At 41.5% G+C, this 16,453-nt stretch overlaps 1 protein-coding gene across 3 annotated transcripts in view; it reads right to left on the bottom strand.

The window, feature by feature from the left end:
• The window catches only part of ppfia4 (PTPRF interacting protein alpha 4), a 58,512-nt gene that overhangs the window by 24,012 nt on the left and 18,047 nt on the right, over window positions 1-16,453 (bottom strand). Inside the window, exon 1 of one of the 3 annotated variants that reach the window (XM_069710184.1) lies at window positions 6,679-6,916. The exons of the other annotated variants lie outside the window; for them this stretch is intronic. Within the exon in view, the coding sequence (XP_069566285.1) occupies window positions 6,679-6,741 (63 nt within the window). The 5' untranslated portion in view covers window positions 6,742-6,916. Of the gene's footprint in view, window positions 1-6,678; window positions 6,917-16,453 lie in introns of those variants that run through there. 3 annotated transcript variants of the gene reach the window in all.

The following is a 16,453-nucleotide window of genomic DNA, read 5'->3' as shown; positions in this document are numbered from 1 at the left end:
GAAAATGTGCATCTCTAAATTTGCATTCGATCTGTAAACCGGCCATACACATGTAGGGCAGAGTAACCTTTTAAAAAGTGTTGATATCGGCTCCTAAACGATAATTTTTCTCGATCAATTACATAAAATCCCTTTTGAGAAAAATAAAATGACATTACCATTACAGTATAAATGTTTTCATGCAGTTCAGAGTGGGAGAGCGTAACCCATGTTGTTTACTTGTTGGGGAGACTGTGGCTCAGACAGTAGAGTGGGTTGAACACTAATCAGAAGGTTGGTGGTTCAATCCCCAGCTCCTCCTGTCCACATGCCTAAGTGTCCTTGAGCAAGACACTGAACCCTAAGTTGCTCCCAATGGTGTACCATCAGTGTGTGAATGTGCTCCTGATGGCAGCACCTTGCATGGTGATCTGTCTCATTAGTGTGTGAATGGGAAAAACCATGTTAAAGCACTTTGAGACCAAAAGGTGATAAAGCGCTATACAAGTACAGACCATTTACCATTTTCTGTAGCTAGAATTAAAAGATGTTCCTCATATACGAGCTATCACTAGATGCTGCAATTTACTGATGTTCGCTTAATGCCTCACATGAAAGCTATCACTAGATACTACAATTCATCCATGTTACCTAAACGCCTCACAGGCCACAGGTAGAGGCTAGCCTGCTGGCTGCGTACAGTGAAGCCTCCAGTCCTTCTGATAGGTGTAGCTTTAAAAGAGTGGAAGAAGTAGTACTAATGTAAGATTTATTTAAGTTAAAACTGAGTGAGTCCATCAACTGGGGCATGCTGCCAAAGTAAAGCCTGTTCACGGTAAACTCTGTGACTTGCTGACAAAAATGAGATTCACTACTGCATAACTGGAGCAAGAGTTATATGTTTTAAAATGAAAACATGTTTGTATGGTATTTAAATTGGGTATCAACCCAACAGCCATTTTTCTATAGTAGAAAGTACCACAGCAATTTGGTCGGTGCCATAAAAGTTACAGAAGTTCGGTGCCCAGCCCAACACAGATGGATTATAAAAGCAACATAACATAAAGCGGGACAGGCTTACACTGACATAACTGACTAAGCTGAGTTGTTTAAAATTATTATTAAAATTGCAGTACTCAGATCTGATAAAACCAGCCACACTGACCCTGCCTAACAACAACAACAACAACAACAACAACAACAAAAACAGAAGGGAGCAATTGAATAGGGAAGCGAGAGGGACGGAGCGACTGGAGGAAGAGAGAAAATGGGTCAGCTTGTTCATTTTACTTTCCCTTATTCCACAGGGGTGCACCAAAAGACAGGGCTCAGCCCAAATCCACCAACAGATGTTAGAGCTCACTGTCTCTTTCAATCACGGCAAAAAAGGCTCAACAGGCCACCTCTTGCGTTCTCTACATCATCCCTTCATTCGTCTGCCTTTTAAGAACTCTCCCCAGCTTCAGCGCTAAAAAAAAACAAGGAAAAATACAAATGGGAGAAACACACTCTGACAAACAAATAGAGTAGATAAAGATATCCATACATGACTCAGAAACTTGGAGTCTTATGTAACGCAACAGACAAGTGTTATATATAAAATATAACGCATCACTGTCTAGACAAAAGAGCTCTATTTAATTTCTCATGAAGGTCTGTTCAATGTCTTCCCTCTGACAGTTTCTACTGCATTTGCTTTTGTTCTTTTTTCTTCTCCACAGTTTCGCTTTATCACCGTATGCACTGTGCAGTCCTACCCCCCCCCCCCCCCCCAAAAAAAAGCCATGTTAGCTATATATATATATATAAAATTCCTGGGTTATTTTTCAACTTCGTACAATAGTCAGACACAGACGTGGCTCATTGACAACAACCTCGACATCTGTCAGAGAGTGTTTGGTCATACCGAGCGGAAAAGAAGGTTCTGGGCGTCTGGGAGGAACACCGCGGCCTCCAACCACAGTGTGAGATAGCAAGTGGTTACCAAACAGTGCTGAGCCCAGACATTATAAAGGGATTTCTCCCCTTCCCTTTCCTTAAGCAGTTTGGGATTAAAGGATGAAAAAAAATGCTGTGTGAGTGTGTGTGAGAGAGTGTGTGAGTGAGTGTGTGAGTGTGCAGAGAGAGACAAGGAGAGAGATTGGAGTGCAGTCAGATAAAAAAAAGAGCAGCAAAATTTGGTCCCTCTCTCATGCACGCACAATCCCAAAAATATGTCAGGTCAGGTTTATTGTGGGTGCGTTTATCCCTCTGTGTGTGTGTGCGTGCGCGCGCGTGTGTGTGTGTGTGTGTGTGTGTGTGTGTGTGTGTGTGTGTGTGTGTGTGTGTGTGTGTGTGTGTGTGTGTGTGTGTGTGTGTGTGTGTGTGTGCACAGAGGTCGGTACTATGGAGATTTAACCTACACCACACACCTGAACTGTGGCTGAAAATGCCCCCTCAATAGCTCATTCACTATTCCCTGCATGATAAATCATATGAAGGGTATATTTAGTGCCATAGTAAGCAGTAAACTGATCTCTTGGATGTCCATTATCTCAGGAGAAAAAACAAATCATTGCATGGGGAGATTTTTAGTAAAAATACTATTCATTTCGTTGTGTGAACCTTTAATAATCATACAGTAATATATTGTACTTTGAATATGAACACTCAAATACAGTGATGTAATCGTATTCCTACACTACAAAATCTGTGCGTATGTGTGGATTGATGTGTGAGTACATGGGCGGCAGGTGCCATAGCAGTCATCCCAACTGACGCCATTATTTCTCACTTATTTCCTGTCTGTTATTCGGCAGTAAAGCTGTAGTCGAGGAAAAAAACCAACTGTGACTTGTGAGGATCATGACAGATATTTGCCCTTCACTGCTTCGCACATCGCCAGCAGCACAGCACGCTACTTTTCACTCCAGTGTAACATCCTGCAGTGAAACAGGCCTTATCGTTAGAAATGTATCCTCCTAAATGGGACAGTATCTCATGATGTCTCTTTTCGAAGCTAAAACTACTGTTAGTTGGACCAGATCCAAGGACTAACTAACTCTTGGTAGTAAGTAAACACTGAACTTAGAAATACTATCTTTTAGTACTTTGTTCCATTTAAAAGGAATCAAGGACTCCTTCCTTTGAGTGAACTTGGCCTATTTAGAGATGTGCGATTGTTGTTGACGCTTGCATGTGCATGGCTGTTATGAGGTCTGTACTCAATCTCTCCAATCAATAAAAAGGTATGATGAAATAAACAATATATTATTAATGTTATAAAAACTCTTATATATAATGTATTGCTCAATTACTTCTCTCAAAGACGCCACAAGTAATGAAGTAGGTTTTTTAATCACCACTCAGGGTTCCTGATTGATGTGATCACTGTGAAAGGGCCAGCGTGGCACCCTGACAGACTGACTGATTATTTATACATGAACACATCAATCAAACTCAAAGGGTTGGTGACCACTGTCGGTTTAATAAGACAGCCCTCTCAGACATGGACTTCTAATAGAGAAACAGAAACATATTGTGCTACGACTGTGTTGTTTCCTAATTATGCCTGAAATGCCTGAAATAGTAAATAAATATTCTTCAGCCAGCATCTGTGAAAGTGAAAGTAAAATTATATTTTTTTAGAATGCATTTAAAAAAATGTTAACTAATCAAGTTCTGTAGCAAGTATGCTTATTAAATTATATTTCTATTTATCTCCTGACCTATGTAATAGCAGTCTGAGGCTCTTGAGTCTCACAGATGGAGGTACCAGGATGATGTCGTTGTTCTTTAGCATTAGGAAATAGTCTGTAAACTTAATCACTGTTGAGAAAACAACTATTTACTTTGCATCTTGTATTTTTGTTCTCATTAACTTGATTTGCAACATATTTTTCTGTAAATGTTGTTTACCAGTCGTTAAATCTACTGCAGTGCAACAATCTGCTGTCTTGAATACAATATTTAGGTTTTTTTTTTTGTTACTCTCTTTGCTTACACAAACAGTACAACTCGCAGCCGGTTTTCATTTTTCTGCTCCTGTGCACTTTGAATTGTAATTCACAAACAAAAGGGCGGATGGCGGAAAAAAACTTCATTATCAAAAAACTCCTGGAGTTTTAAAATAATTCATAAACTCAGTAAAGGTATTTCTGATATGTGTGGCTACACAAAACAAAACACGAGACCGAAGCCAAGACAAAATAAATCCATCTCTGCTGGAGTCTAAGAGCGGCGAGGTCAAGCACTCTGTGAGCCTCAGCTGGTGGTAGGATGGGAAAAGAGGAAATATGTGCCTCGGCAAGAATGTTAAGAAAACTGTAAACATGGCTATTAACTCATTCACACATGTGATTGACAGTATTGGGCTGCTGTTGTGATGTGATATCATTTATGCTAATCACAGGATGCTTACAGCCCAAGAGCACATTAGGAGCAGTCGGATTGTATTTTACATTTTAAGGACAGAAACGCATCCTAAACAACATTGAAAGCAGAATTTAGGAGGTGCTTGTGTTTTAGGGTAAGGGCTAGATGTTGTGGAACATTTTTGCATTACACATAAAGTACAAATATTTAGTTATCATTCAGTTTGAAGGGGGAGAGTGTCACGCACGTCGTTTTTTTGTAGCTGCAATTAACAATTTTTCTACAATAATGATGCAGATTTTATGTCCACTTTATTACTGAGTTCACTAAAGTATAACATATAACGTATTTGACTGTATGAACCCTCGGTAAAAAGACCCAGAGACCCAGGTCGTGTTTAATGTGTTGAGATGTAGAAGTGCTACGATGCATATGTGAGATAGGAATCTGGTATTTGAAGAATTAAAGCACAGAGATGTTTGTTTTCTGTAGAGAGGCAGAGAAGAACAAGCGTCAGAGATGGTATATATAGACTGAACTCCATTCACTTGCACACACCAGAAGACACTAAATTAACTGTGATGTAGATCGTGGTAATTCACTAAGGCGTCACACCAAAGATGAATGCAGGGTCGGGGAGTGGAGAATGAGTGAGTCCCCGGGGAGATTCAGATATCACCGCTCTGTAACTCTTCACCACTGCAGAGAGGCGGACTCGACCTTCCTCAAACAAATCCTAATTTTAAAAAAATGAACACCTGCACGTACTGTACACACACAGGAACTGTGACACACACCAACACGACACTTGCCTGGGTGTTGGCCCCAAGTAGGCAGTGAGTTCTCTGTTGCCATGGCACTACCTCTCACACTGCTGCCGACGCCATGGCAACGGCTCATTAGGAAAGTGTTTGAGCAGCAGATAAACTTTGCATACACGTTTTCGTCAGACGAGTGCAGATGAACTCAATTGCACATCCGTGCAGGTGCAAACAGTAAAACACAAACACGCACAAGAGAGATTTTCCGTCTGTGTGACGGTGTGACGGATCTTGAGAAAAAGCAGCTGACTGCAGCACTTGACAGATCTCCACTCTGGAGATACAACTGCAACTGAAAACTTTCCTGAAAGTTTCCTCACAGAATGCACGACATAGACAGTAAGCAAAAAACAATGCTTTTTTTTTTTTTTTTTTTTTAAGGCTGGTACAGATGTGGTAAAATTAGACGTGAGCAAATCAGCCTAAGTGAAGCACTCGAGGGAAAAATCCCAATAAACTGTGCTCGTTCTGGACTCCTCTGAAACACCGATCAAGTGTAAATATAACTCAGTAAATCCCACTTTGTACAATAAGTGGATTTTTTTTTAGTTAAAACTAAAGCACAAGTGTGTCTAAAAGAGTTTCAACCACCTTTGAAGAGCTTTAAAATAAAACCTGGCAGAAACCTAGTGACCACCACTGTAAAAGCATGCATATCAAAAGTCATTTAATAGCCTGATTATTGATTTGACACAAAAAAAAAGTACTTTGCAGCACTATAAGAGTGCATAGCTGGCACATCAGATCGGCCTCGCGCTCTCTCTGTTGTTCAGAATCTCCTTTTTTTACGGTTCAGAATGCAAACAGGAGTCAAATCCCTGCAAGTTTTCTAACTTTCGCTCCTCCTCTGTGCCCACTGAAGGCCTGAACCCAGAATAGCATCCATTCGTGTATCCTAGTCTTTCTTCTTCAAAGCAAAACAAAACCTGCACCAGAAAAAAAGGGACAAAGAAAGAGAGGAAGGATGAGTGGGGAATACTTCCTTTGTTCGGATGAAAGGAGAAGCACAAAAGAGTTTTTGTCGCGCATCAGTAGAGTCTGTCTCGCACACGCGTGCTGTAATAAGCATATGGTTAGTCGAGCATGCACAGCACTCGCAGAAAAAGAAGAGAATTCCCAATCAGTGCATGACAGATATTTATCTCCTTTGTTTTCTTCAACAATGAAATTTGACAACATGCATCTAACTGCGTCGACCAGTCAAAAGCATGATTGGAGGGGGTGTGCCCGCATTTCTAAACTGATGTGCAATTTGCATTACTGCGAGGTATTAATCATCCTTCGCAGCTTGATTGAGGCATAGTGGTGAAAAGGGAGGAGGAGGAGGAGGAGGAGGGAGGACGAGATGGAGAGGAGGCCGTATCTCAGTCCTAGAAAAGAGTCATCAGCACTGAAATCAATACTGAGGCAAAGGACATGTAGAGAGAGAGCGAGAGAGAGAGCGAGAGAGAGAGAGAGAGAGAGCGCTATTTAAGCTGGAGACAATCCTTCACTGGTCACATCCACACACTGTTCGAGTCCCTACCTGGTACATGTAGGTGTTAAAGTGGGTCCCATTCTGAAGGTGGATCTTGACTGTTGGGTTCATGGTGAACGCTAAACATATCAGATCCTTCAAATGGACACCCCATAAAAAAAAGAGACAGAGACAGGCAGAGGATGACGAGTGGTGGGTGAGGAGGGTGAGAACGATGGAAAGGAGGGCTAATTCCTCTGAGTCCTGATCGACAGTGAGGGTAGCAGGGCTTGATGAGACTCCTGTACTGCTGCTTGTGCCCTTCGCTGGGACAACAGCACTCCGCTAGTCAGCCCGCTCTAACTACGAGCTCGGGACGAGAGACTGCAGGGAGGAAGGGTAAGGAGAGAGAAAGAGAGAGAGAGCGAGAGCGAGAGAGAGAGAGAGAGAGAGAGAGAGAGAGAGAGGGAGAGGGAGAGGATAAGGTGAGGATAGGGAGAGGATAGGGAGATGGGTAAACAGGGGCAGGCAGAAAAAAGGCGGCAAGCCAGGGTGAGGTAAACATGTATGATTTTAATCAGTGAGAGAGACAGAATGAAATGAAGAGGATGGAGGGAGGAGACCGAACAGCTCCTAGTGATCAGCTGATGGAAGAGGCAGGGTTTAGACCAGGACTTGGGGGCTTTGGCCACCTGTTCTCTATTTCTTATTCACACATACATACATACAAATGGGTGCACGGTTATGTGTCACTTAGTTCACAGAGACTTTTAACTCACCTTTGGTTTCTAATGCCAAGAATTAGCATGAAATTAAACGCTCTATTTCCTCCTAATAAAAAAACCCAGTCACTGCTTACTCAACACAAATTCAAGAGACCTATTTTCCTCCAGCATGACATTGTGCGTGCTGATTCTTTCTATTTATAAGTGGTAGCCTGCTTCGTCCCTCCTCTTCTCGGTCGGGATTTCACAGTGCATGCACTTGACTGGAATCTGAATCCCCCACTCTGGTGCTTTTATACAGGAAAGAATTCAAGCTTGCAATGGACGTCATTTTGATTCATGGCAATGATTTTTTTTTTCTTTTTAAATGCAGTGACTGCTTATAAAACTCACCTGATTATTGAAATAGAAAAATAATTCTTTTTTTTTTTATTCTATATTAGGTTCAGATTTCAGTGCAGATGCTGTCACGACATATTCATGATGGTAGAGCCTTTTCTAACCATCTACAGTAAAAAGGATGATTTTTAAGGGGCACTAAGGGTGTCCATTGTAAAAAACGTTTTCCAATGTTCTCTGGCTCTCTAAGGGGATTGTCGATAGAAAGCTATTCTATCTATCGATCTTGAACTGAGATCTTGAAAACTACAATGTCTTTAAAGAAAACATTACAGATTTACAGCATTCAGTTCAAAAGATGCTATCAAGATGTATTATGGGAAATATAACATCAGATTGTTATGGGGCTTGACCGTAATTATTTAAACAATCTTGATGTCTTTCTTCGTCTCTTTCAAGTGCCACAACTTTACTGTTGTTTACCACTAAGTTGTTTAGAATCAATTAGCTCTTGTAATTTTGCTGTTTGCTTCTCAAACACAATGTCTTTTATGCGCTTCTGATGTGCATTTACAGTAAAACTCAAAGCTCCTAATAACAGCTGACGTGGATAAATTTCTAGAGAATCAATCAGACAGATGCAAGGAAAACCTTATAAATCCAAATTTGACATTTTAATGTTTTTAGCCCAAATGTTGTCAGATCATACATCAACCGTAGGGTGTGCAACGATTTCTTGACATTTCTGAGCAAAACCGATACTACAGAATGCAGTATTATCTGATATACATCATATACACATATATTGAGCTACCTCTGTAGATGGAGTACATATTCAAGCTTATCAAACCGATTATTTGTTATCTTCCCCTGTAAGCCTACGCCTGTATCTTCTCCTACGTTTGCTGATTTTGATTCTAATTCTACAAAAATACATCTCTGTTAAAATGGCTCAGCACTGTCATGACTGAATAAGTTGCATGAGGTCACACATAAGTTATGACTAATTTTACTCTGCATTCCTTCTCTCTTTATCCATTCTTTAATTTTCATCCCACTATTATTTCATGCATCATTCCTCACTGGGCTTACCCACTCACTTATTAATAAACAAAAACATATTAAAATATATATTAAAATCAACATCACAACCACTGGGAGTGGTGCTGCATAAATGTAGAAAAAGACAAGAAAATGGTTTCTGTCTTCAGGTCTGCTTGCTTGCACCTGGTTGTCAAGGAAACAGGAGTTCACTGGAGACGGAGAGCAGGAAAGAGCTCAGTGAAAAAGACAGGTGCATCAAAAAACATCCTTTCATGATTGTGGTGACTTCCACCAGCAAGTGACGCCAACTCACTGCAGACTGGGGCCTCAGCAGTTTTTGAGTAGCCAAACTCACTGGTCACTGTTGATGCCTGGGTGAGTGGAGAGACAGAGACCCCTACTGGCAACACAAAGTACTCACACACAGTAGCAAACCAAGCTAAGGATAAACTTTCACACAGAAACAGCCCAAATAGGCATTTGAGGAGGCCAGATAACCCGCTCAGGCACAGACAGAGGTTTCCTAACTTAAGATTTAAAAAATGAATATTTTCACCTGCAGTTTTTCTGTCTAAAACTGAGACAAAGGAGAAGGTAAACAAGAGTGACAACAAAAGCTGGTAATAACTCATGCATGGTGATAGCTTCTCCTTGACATCAGTGGGTGCCAGACTTGGCAGAACCTGGGATTTACTGTCAGAGAAAACAACACAGAAATAGGCATCTCAGCACACAAACACATTCACACTACAAGGCACACATACGCAGCAGCAGTACTGACAAAAACACAAGGAACTTGATACGTTTGAAAGAGCATTTTCTGCAGCAGAATTCACAAAAGTGGGAGACCTCTGGCTTTTATTTATCTGACAGCCTCTCACAGTTCTCTTCTTCTACTTCAGCATCTCTCCTCTTGCTGCTGCCTAACTGCACTTGATTGCTTCTTTCACACTCTATCCACTCCAGCTCTCGCTCTCTCATCCTTTCGTCTTCTTTTACTATTCTTCTCTCTTCCTCTCCTCCTTGCTCTCTTCCCTGTTTTTTTCAAGCGTTGCTAATCTTAGCTGAAACTTCCCTCGATGGAGAGCAGCCATTTTACATTGTAACCTACTGTAACATGGAGCAGAGGGCATCCTCCCATCTCACCACATCTATAAACACATAGAAGGCACAGCCACAAATAAATTCACACACATGAATACAGAGGGCATTGGTTTGGTTTTAGGAGACAGTAATGTCTGTGTGCTCAGTCCAAACACCAAACAGCATTATGATGAAAATAATTATTGTTTGGACAAATGTAAGAAAGGAATTGCATTGTTACTGTACTCTGTGCTGAAGTCACAGTACATTTCATTTGATGTTACAGAACTGAGACTGAGATAAAAATGGGGCAAACAGTTAGCTTGGCACAATTTGACATATTATATATATAAATGTAAAAATGTCAACTTGCAGTCTTGAGAGAGGGTAATATGCTTGACTGTCTCCTCTGGGGATAAGTTGCCAGGGCTACAGGGAGGCACAGGTCCCAGCCAAGATGTCGGGTTAGGGCATGCTCTGTATTTCAAAGTGGACGTAGCCTCTGGGTCTGAAAAATGAGGCCAATGCGGAAGTGATTTCAACTGCAATGTCACCAACGGCCACTAGGGGTTGGCTCCAAAAAGGCTTTGGCTCCATCGACTCCCATTCAACTTCTCTTTTGAAATACAATCAATTACAAAATATTTTCCATGGGTCATTGGCTAAAGTCACCCCCTATTATTAGTATTTTGGCAGTCCATCTGAAAATGATCTCATCATTAATTCGATATTTTTGGAGCGTGTGTGTTTGATTGACAGGAGGGCGGGGCGTAGTATCCTCAGGTTTCCAATCAAATTGAGTTATATCCGCCGCTCGCTCCAAATATGGTCAAATAGCAAGATGGCAAAGGCCAAAATCTGAACTTTAGTCTTTAGAATGGCAGTTCAAAAAACAGTGTGGATGACGAGCCATTAATGTTCCCAGACAAAGTATTGGTTTTCTGACAAAATATTAGATGTTGCAGTCAAAAAAATATTTGCTTGAGATGACTCCTGCATTCTTAAACCTTCTATTTTCCTGTTCAAGCACTTGGTGCTGGAAAAATTAGAGCAGTGAATCGAGAGACGACGTGTTTATTTTCATGTAACCAAACATGTGATATTTCCCAAACCATTATTGAAGTCCCTCTGTTGCCTAAACCAGACTACAGTTTGGTGCAAGAGACGAGCACCTTGAATGCCTGACATCCACCCCGACCACCTCAAGGTGACTTCAGTGTGGGAAAATAATTGAGTAAAATACGATCATACAGTGGGTACGGAAAGTATTCAGACCCCTTTAAATTTTTCACTCTTTGTTTCATTGCAGCCATTTGCTAAAATCAAAAAAGTTCATTTTATTTCTCATTAATGTACACTCAGCACCCCATGTTGACAGAAAAAAACAGAAATGTAGAAATTTGTGCAAATTTATTAAAAAAGAAAAACTGAAATATCACATGGTCATAAGTATTCAGAACCTTTGCTGTGACACTCATATTTAACTCACATGCTGTCCATTTCTTCTCATCCTCCTTGAGATGGTTCTACTCCTTCATTGGAGTCCAGCTGTGTTTAATTAAACTGATTGGACTTGATTAGGAAAGGCACACACCTTTCTATATAAGACCTTACAGCTCACAGTGCATGTCAGAGCAAATGAGAATCATGAGGTCGAAGGAACTGTCCAAGGAGCTCAGAGACAGAATTGTGGCAAGGCACAGATCTGGCCGTGGTTACAAAATAATTTCTGCAGCACTCAAGGTTCCTAAGAGCACAGTGGCCTCCATAATCCTTAAATGGAAGAAGTTTGGGACGACCAGAACTCTTCCTAGACCTGGCCGTCCAGCCAAACTGAGCCATCGTGGGAGAAGAGCCTTGGTGAGAGAGGTAAAGAAGAACCCAAAGATCACTGTGGCTGAGCTCCAGAGATGCAGTAGGGAGATGGGAGAAAGTTCCACAAAGTCAACTATCACTGCAGCCCTCCACCAGTCGGGGCTTTATGGCAGAGTGGCCCGACGGAAGCCTCTCCTCAGTGCAAGACATATGAAAGCCCGCATAGAGTTTGCCAAAAGCACATGAAGGACTCCCAGACTATGAGAAATAAGATTCTCTGGTCTGATGAGACCAAGATTTAACTTTTTGGTGTTAATTCTAAGCGGTATGTGTGGAGAAAACCAGGCACTGCTCATCACCTGCCCAATACAATCCCAACAGTGAAACATGGTGGTGGCAGCATCATGCTATGGGGGTGTTTTTCAGCTGCAGGGACAGGACGACTGGTTGCAATTGAAGGAAAGGTGAATGCGGCCAAGTACAGAGATATCCTGGAAGAAAACCTCTTCCAGAGTGCTCTGGACCTCAGACTGGGCCGAAGGTTCACCTTCCAACAAGACAATGACCCTAAGCACACAGCTAAAATAACAAAGGAGTGGCTTTGGAACAACTCTGTGACCATTCTTGACTGGCCCAGCCAGAGCCCTGACCTAAACCCAATGGAGCATCTCTGGAGAGACCTGAAAATGGCTGTCCACCAACGTTCACCATCCAACCTGACGGAACTGGAGAGGATCTGCAAGGAAGAATGGCAGAGGATCCCCAAATCCAGGTGTGAAAAGCTTGTTGCATCATTCCCAAGAAGACTCATGGCTGTACTAGCTCAAAAGGGTGTTTCTACTCAATACTGAGCAAAGGGTCTGAATACTTATGACCATGTGGTATTTCAGTTTTTCTTTTTTAATAAATTTGCACAAATTTCTACATTTCTGTTTTTTTCTGTCAACATGGGGTGCTGAGTGTACATTAATGAGAAATAAAATGAACTTTTTTGATTTTAGCAAATGGCTGCAATGAAACAAAGAGTGAAAAATTTAAAGGGGTCTGAATACTTTCCGTACCCACTGTATTGAGACAGGGTTGGATTAGGAGGGCAGCCTGTATAATTTCGAGGGCATGAAAACCCGTGTGAAACACTATTAAAAATCGAAGCAACCAGGATCTATCTTATCAGGATTAGAATAACTGTACATTGGACACTGTTTAGAGAAATATCCGCGACTTGAATTGTAAGTGTGACAGTGATGGGAAGACATCTTTCTCACCTCCATTTGAAATGAAGTGTATTTTCACACATTGGTGTTTATGTCAGATGGGATCATCACTCTTCATCACCACCTTCCTCACCACCTCATTCTCTTGCTACTTGTGCTGCCCTCATTTGTTTTTTTCACTCTCTTCTGTCACCGCCTCCCTTCTGCCTCTGTCTAAAGCACCTGTGTCAGCTCCGTCTCCCTCTCCTGCTGTCCTCATCATTCAGTCGGAGTGCACGGCTTAGCTCCATCTCTCCTTCACCTTGCCCCCCCCCCCCCCCGAGCTTCTAGCCAGCCCAGAGGGGAGCCTACCACAGTGCACACAATCATTGCAAACAACAAGCAGTTTGTATTTACACGCTCACATCTGAACTCTACGTGCAGCGATAACTAGTTGTAGTGTTCTTCTCTTTCTAAGACAATTTACCTCACGTTTAGAAAAAAAAAAAAAAAAAAAAAAAAAATTTTTTTTTTTTTTTGTTAATTCAGAACAAAACGCAAAGTCTACTAAAAGCATTCCTTAATCAGTTAGTTATACACAAATGCATGGCTTTGGAGATTGTTTGATGTGTACACTCCTACTATGCACAAACCCACTGCCTCATTCACTGCAAAACACACAAACTAACACAAATTTACTCCAGAGACCGCACAAACACACTCAGTCCGTCCCAGCTGCTCTGTTTTTGCATATGAAAGTATATCGCGGTTTCTGGAGGAAAGCAGGAGATGCATCAAACACAGCTGTATTAATATTAATCTTCATATTCGGAGTAAATAAACTGCTCCGAGGGTACGTCCGGCATAATTTTCCATCATCACCATCCCCTCTCCCCAATCCGTCATGAAGCTTAATATGGCTGAGTACTGAGTAGCCTAGGTGTGTTTGTGCATGTTTGTGGAGGTCAGGAACGCTGCTCTTGCCCTTCACAGAGCACAAACTGCAGTGGCAGGATGTAACTCTACACCACTGAGAGTGTGTGTGAATGTGTGTGTGTGTCTGGAGTAAGTTTACGATAACTGTAACTGTAATGAAAGAGGCACAAAAGGCGGCTCTCATGGTGCCTGAAAGTGAGGCATCATGCTGCTGTCCTGTCCTTCTCCCACAGCCTCTGACCTTCTTACTGGAAGACACAGATGGAAGCGTAGAGTGTGGGACTGAATACAAAACCATTATGTCAGATTACAAGATTTTTTTCGCATGATTTAGAATTTATTTGTAAGAATTTTTTTTTAAATGTAATGTTATGTATAAGTGGTCTTGTAAGAAAATGGTGTCTGATCAAAACTTTGTGCATATGTGCAGATTGTAATGAGGAAGTTCTGTTTTGTAGCTCTATAAACTTGCCTGGACTGTGACCCTTAATGTAGATTCAAAATGTAAACAACAAAACAGAGCAAAACAAACCAAATCACATTTTTACTTTGAAAAATATTCTCGATTTTGAGTAAAGCATTTCCCCTGTTTTTACTGATTCCTGGTAGTAATGTGTTATTCCCATTAGAAGGTGGCGGTAATGAACCTAAAAGCTATTTGCCAAATGCCATGACACAAAATAGGGACAATAATAGTAGAATAATAGTCAAAAAGGTCGGAGCGATTATCGGATAATATCTTTGCTTGAAGTGCACATCCCTATTATGAACAAGTAGGAGCTGAAAATGAAAGGTAGACATGAAGCCCTGTTTCCACTGCCAGTACTGCCAGTACTTGACTCTCTACTTGACTATAAATATTTTGGTACCAGGTACTTCTTAGGATTTAGTTTTCCACTGCAGATTATATCAAACCTGTTGTGTCGTTATCATAGTGACATCGTGTGAAACTTATACGAAACATCACATAAATCTTTTGATGGCAACCAAACAAAGGAACGTCTGCACCTTCTCAATTGGCCACGGTATGGTCTCGTGAGTTGACATTGATCAAGTAGACCAGTGGATAAAAAAAATTGGTGGCACCCACAGCCGCTTGGCTTGTTAATAATGGTGGCTTTGTGCTAGATGCCCCGGGTTGTGCGCCAAGTGGCCGAGAGTTTGTGACAATTCTATCTGACCAATCAGGGATTTGCGGCGTTTTCACTTAATTTTTTAGTATTGGCTCCACAACAAAAATAGTACCAGGGACTATCCAGTAGTACAAAAGTGGCTGCAGAGGGGATTCTCTCAGTGTCGTCCACTCAGCAGGTAAAGAGAGAGAAACAGAGCTGCAGTACATTTGTTCATTTCATTCTTCATCTGTTTGTACTAGATAACAGTTTAAGGGCAGTAAACAATATTATGTTTAATCTGCTGCTAAATTCAAGGATATAGATGAAGAACTTAATGGATAAATAGGTTTGTCAGACACTAACTTGCAACATTGTTTGAGATGGAAGAATAATGCTATGAAAAATTTGTGCTGAAGATAAATTGTGTGTTAAAGACTAAATTTGTCCGTGGATGTTTGTCCTCGTTCTACAGAGCTCTGGACAGCAGGACACGTAAGGCTCTGCCACTGGCTTAGGAGCATGAACACACACACACACGACACACACACACACACACACACACACACACACATAGAAGAAGCAGAGCAGCAGCACACGGCCTTAAAAAAAAATTATTCGCCTCTAATCTGGTCTGTACTATGATGGCCATGGTATGAAGCATTACAGTGCTGTGTCTATATGTGTGTGTGTGTATGTGTGTGTGTGTGTGTGTGTGTGTGTGTGTGTGTGTGTGTGTGTGTGTGTGTGTGTGTGTGTGTGTGTGTGTGTGTGTGTGTGCACATCCATCACAAGGCCCCGGATGATTTATTTATGAAATGTGATTTTTCTTTCTGGAGCTTTTCAGCCTTGTAACTCAAACTCACACACTCATTCACGCAGTCACTGGCACGCGCACACACACACACACACACACACACACACACACACACACACACACACACACACACACACACACACACACACACACACACACACACACACACACACACACACACACACACACACACACAGTGGTCACTCTCAATCATACTTTACTGTTCCACTGATGTACAGTATTTGCTCTACCAAGAAATTATTTTGTTTATTTTGGGATATGAGGATTTAAATCCTGTGTGTTTATGTGTTTGTGTGAAATAAACGTTTGCAGCAGTCCTTTAGTGTGTGTGTGTGTGTGTGTGTGTGTGTGTGTGTGTGCACGTGTTTGTGTGCCTTGCGTGTGTGCCTGTATTGCGTTCATGTGTGCAGTTACTGTAGCAGTTCCTTATTTCCCCATCAGCTTAATCCCTCACAAAGTACCAGTCCCTTTCTTTATGACTCACACATTGGCAGCTCATTTTCACTGACAATACAGATGCATTTTACATCACTGCGTGCCAGTGTGTACATTTTAAGACTAACAGTAATCCTGAACTGCATCAGTGTAAATAATTACCGAATTATGTGTTGTGATGTCTGTGAGGTCAAGTTGTATGCAAGCGACTCTTCAAGGCCAGTGTGTGAAAAATTGGAGGAGAAGGAAGAAAATATTCATGAGTGGGTGTGGCACAGATTGCGTGAGTAACTTCTATGCGACTTCTGTGCTTTGTGTGTGCGT

The sequence above is a fragment of the Brachyistius frenatus genome, unplaced genomic scaffold (genome assembly GCF_029030835.1).
Source record: "Brachyistius frenatus isolate BFR_SWC_R1_liver_20210118 unplaced genomic scaffold, ASM2903083v1 Contig_4, whole genome shotgun sequence".
Taxonomy (NCBI): Eukaryota; Metazoa; Chordata; class Actinopteri; family Embiotocidae; genus Brachyistius; species Brachyistius frenatus.
The sequence above is the reverse complement of the archived record's forward strand: the minus strand, read 5'-3'. Positions and strand labels throughout refer to the sequence as shown.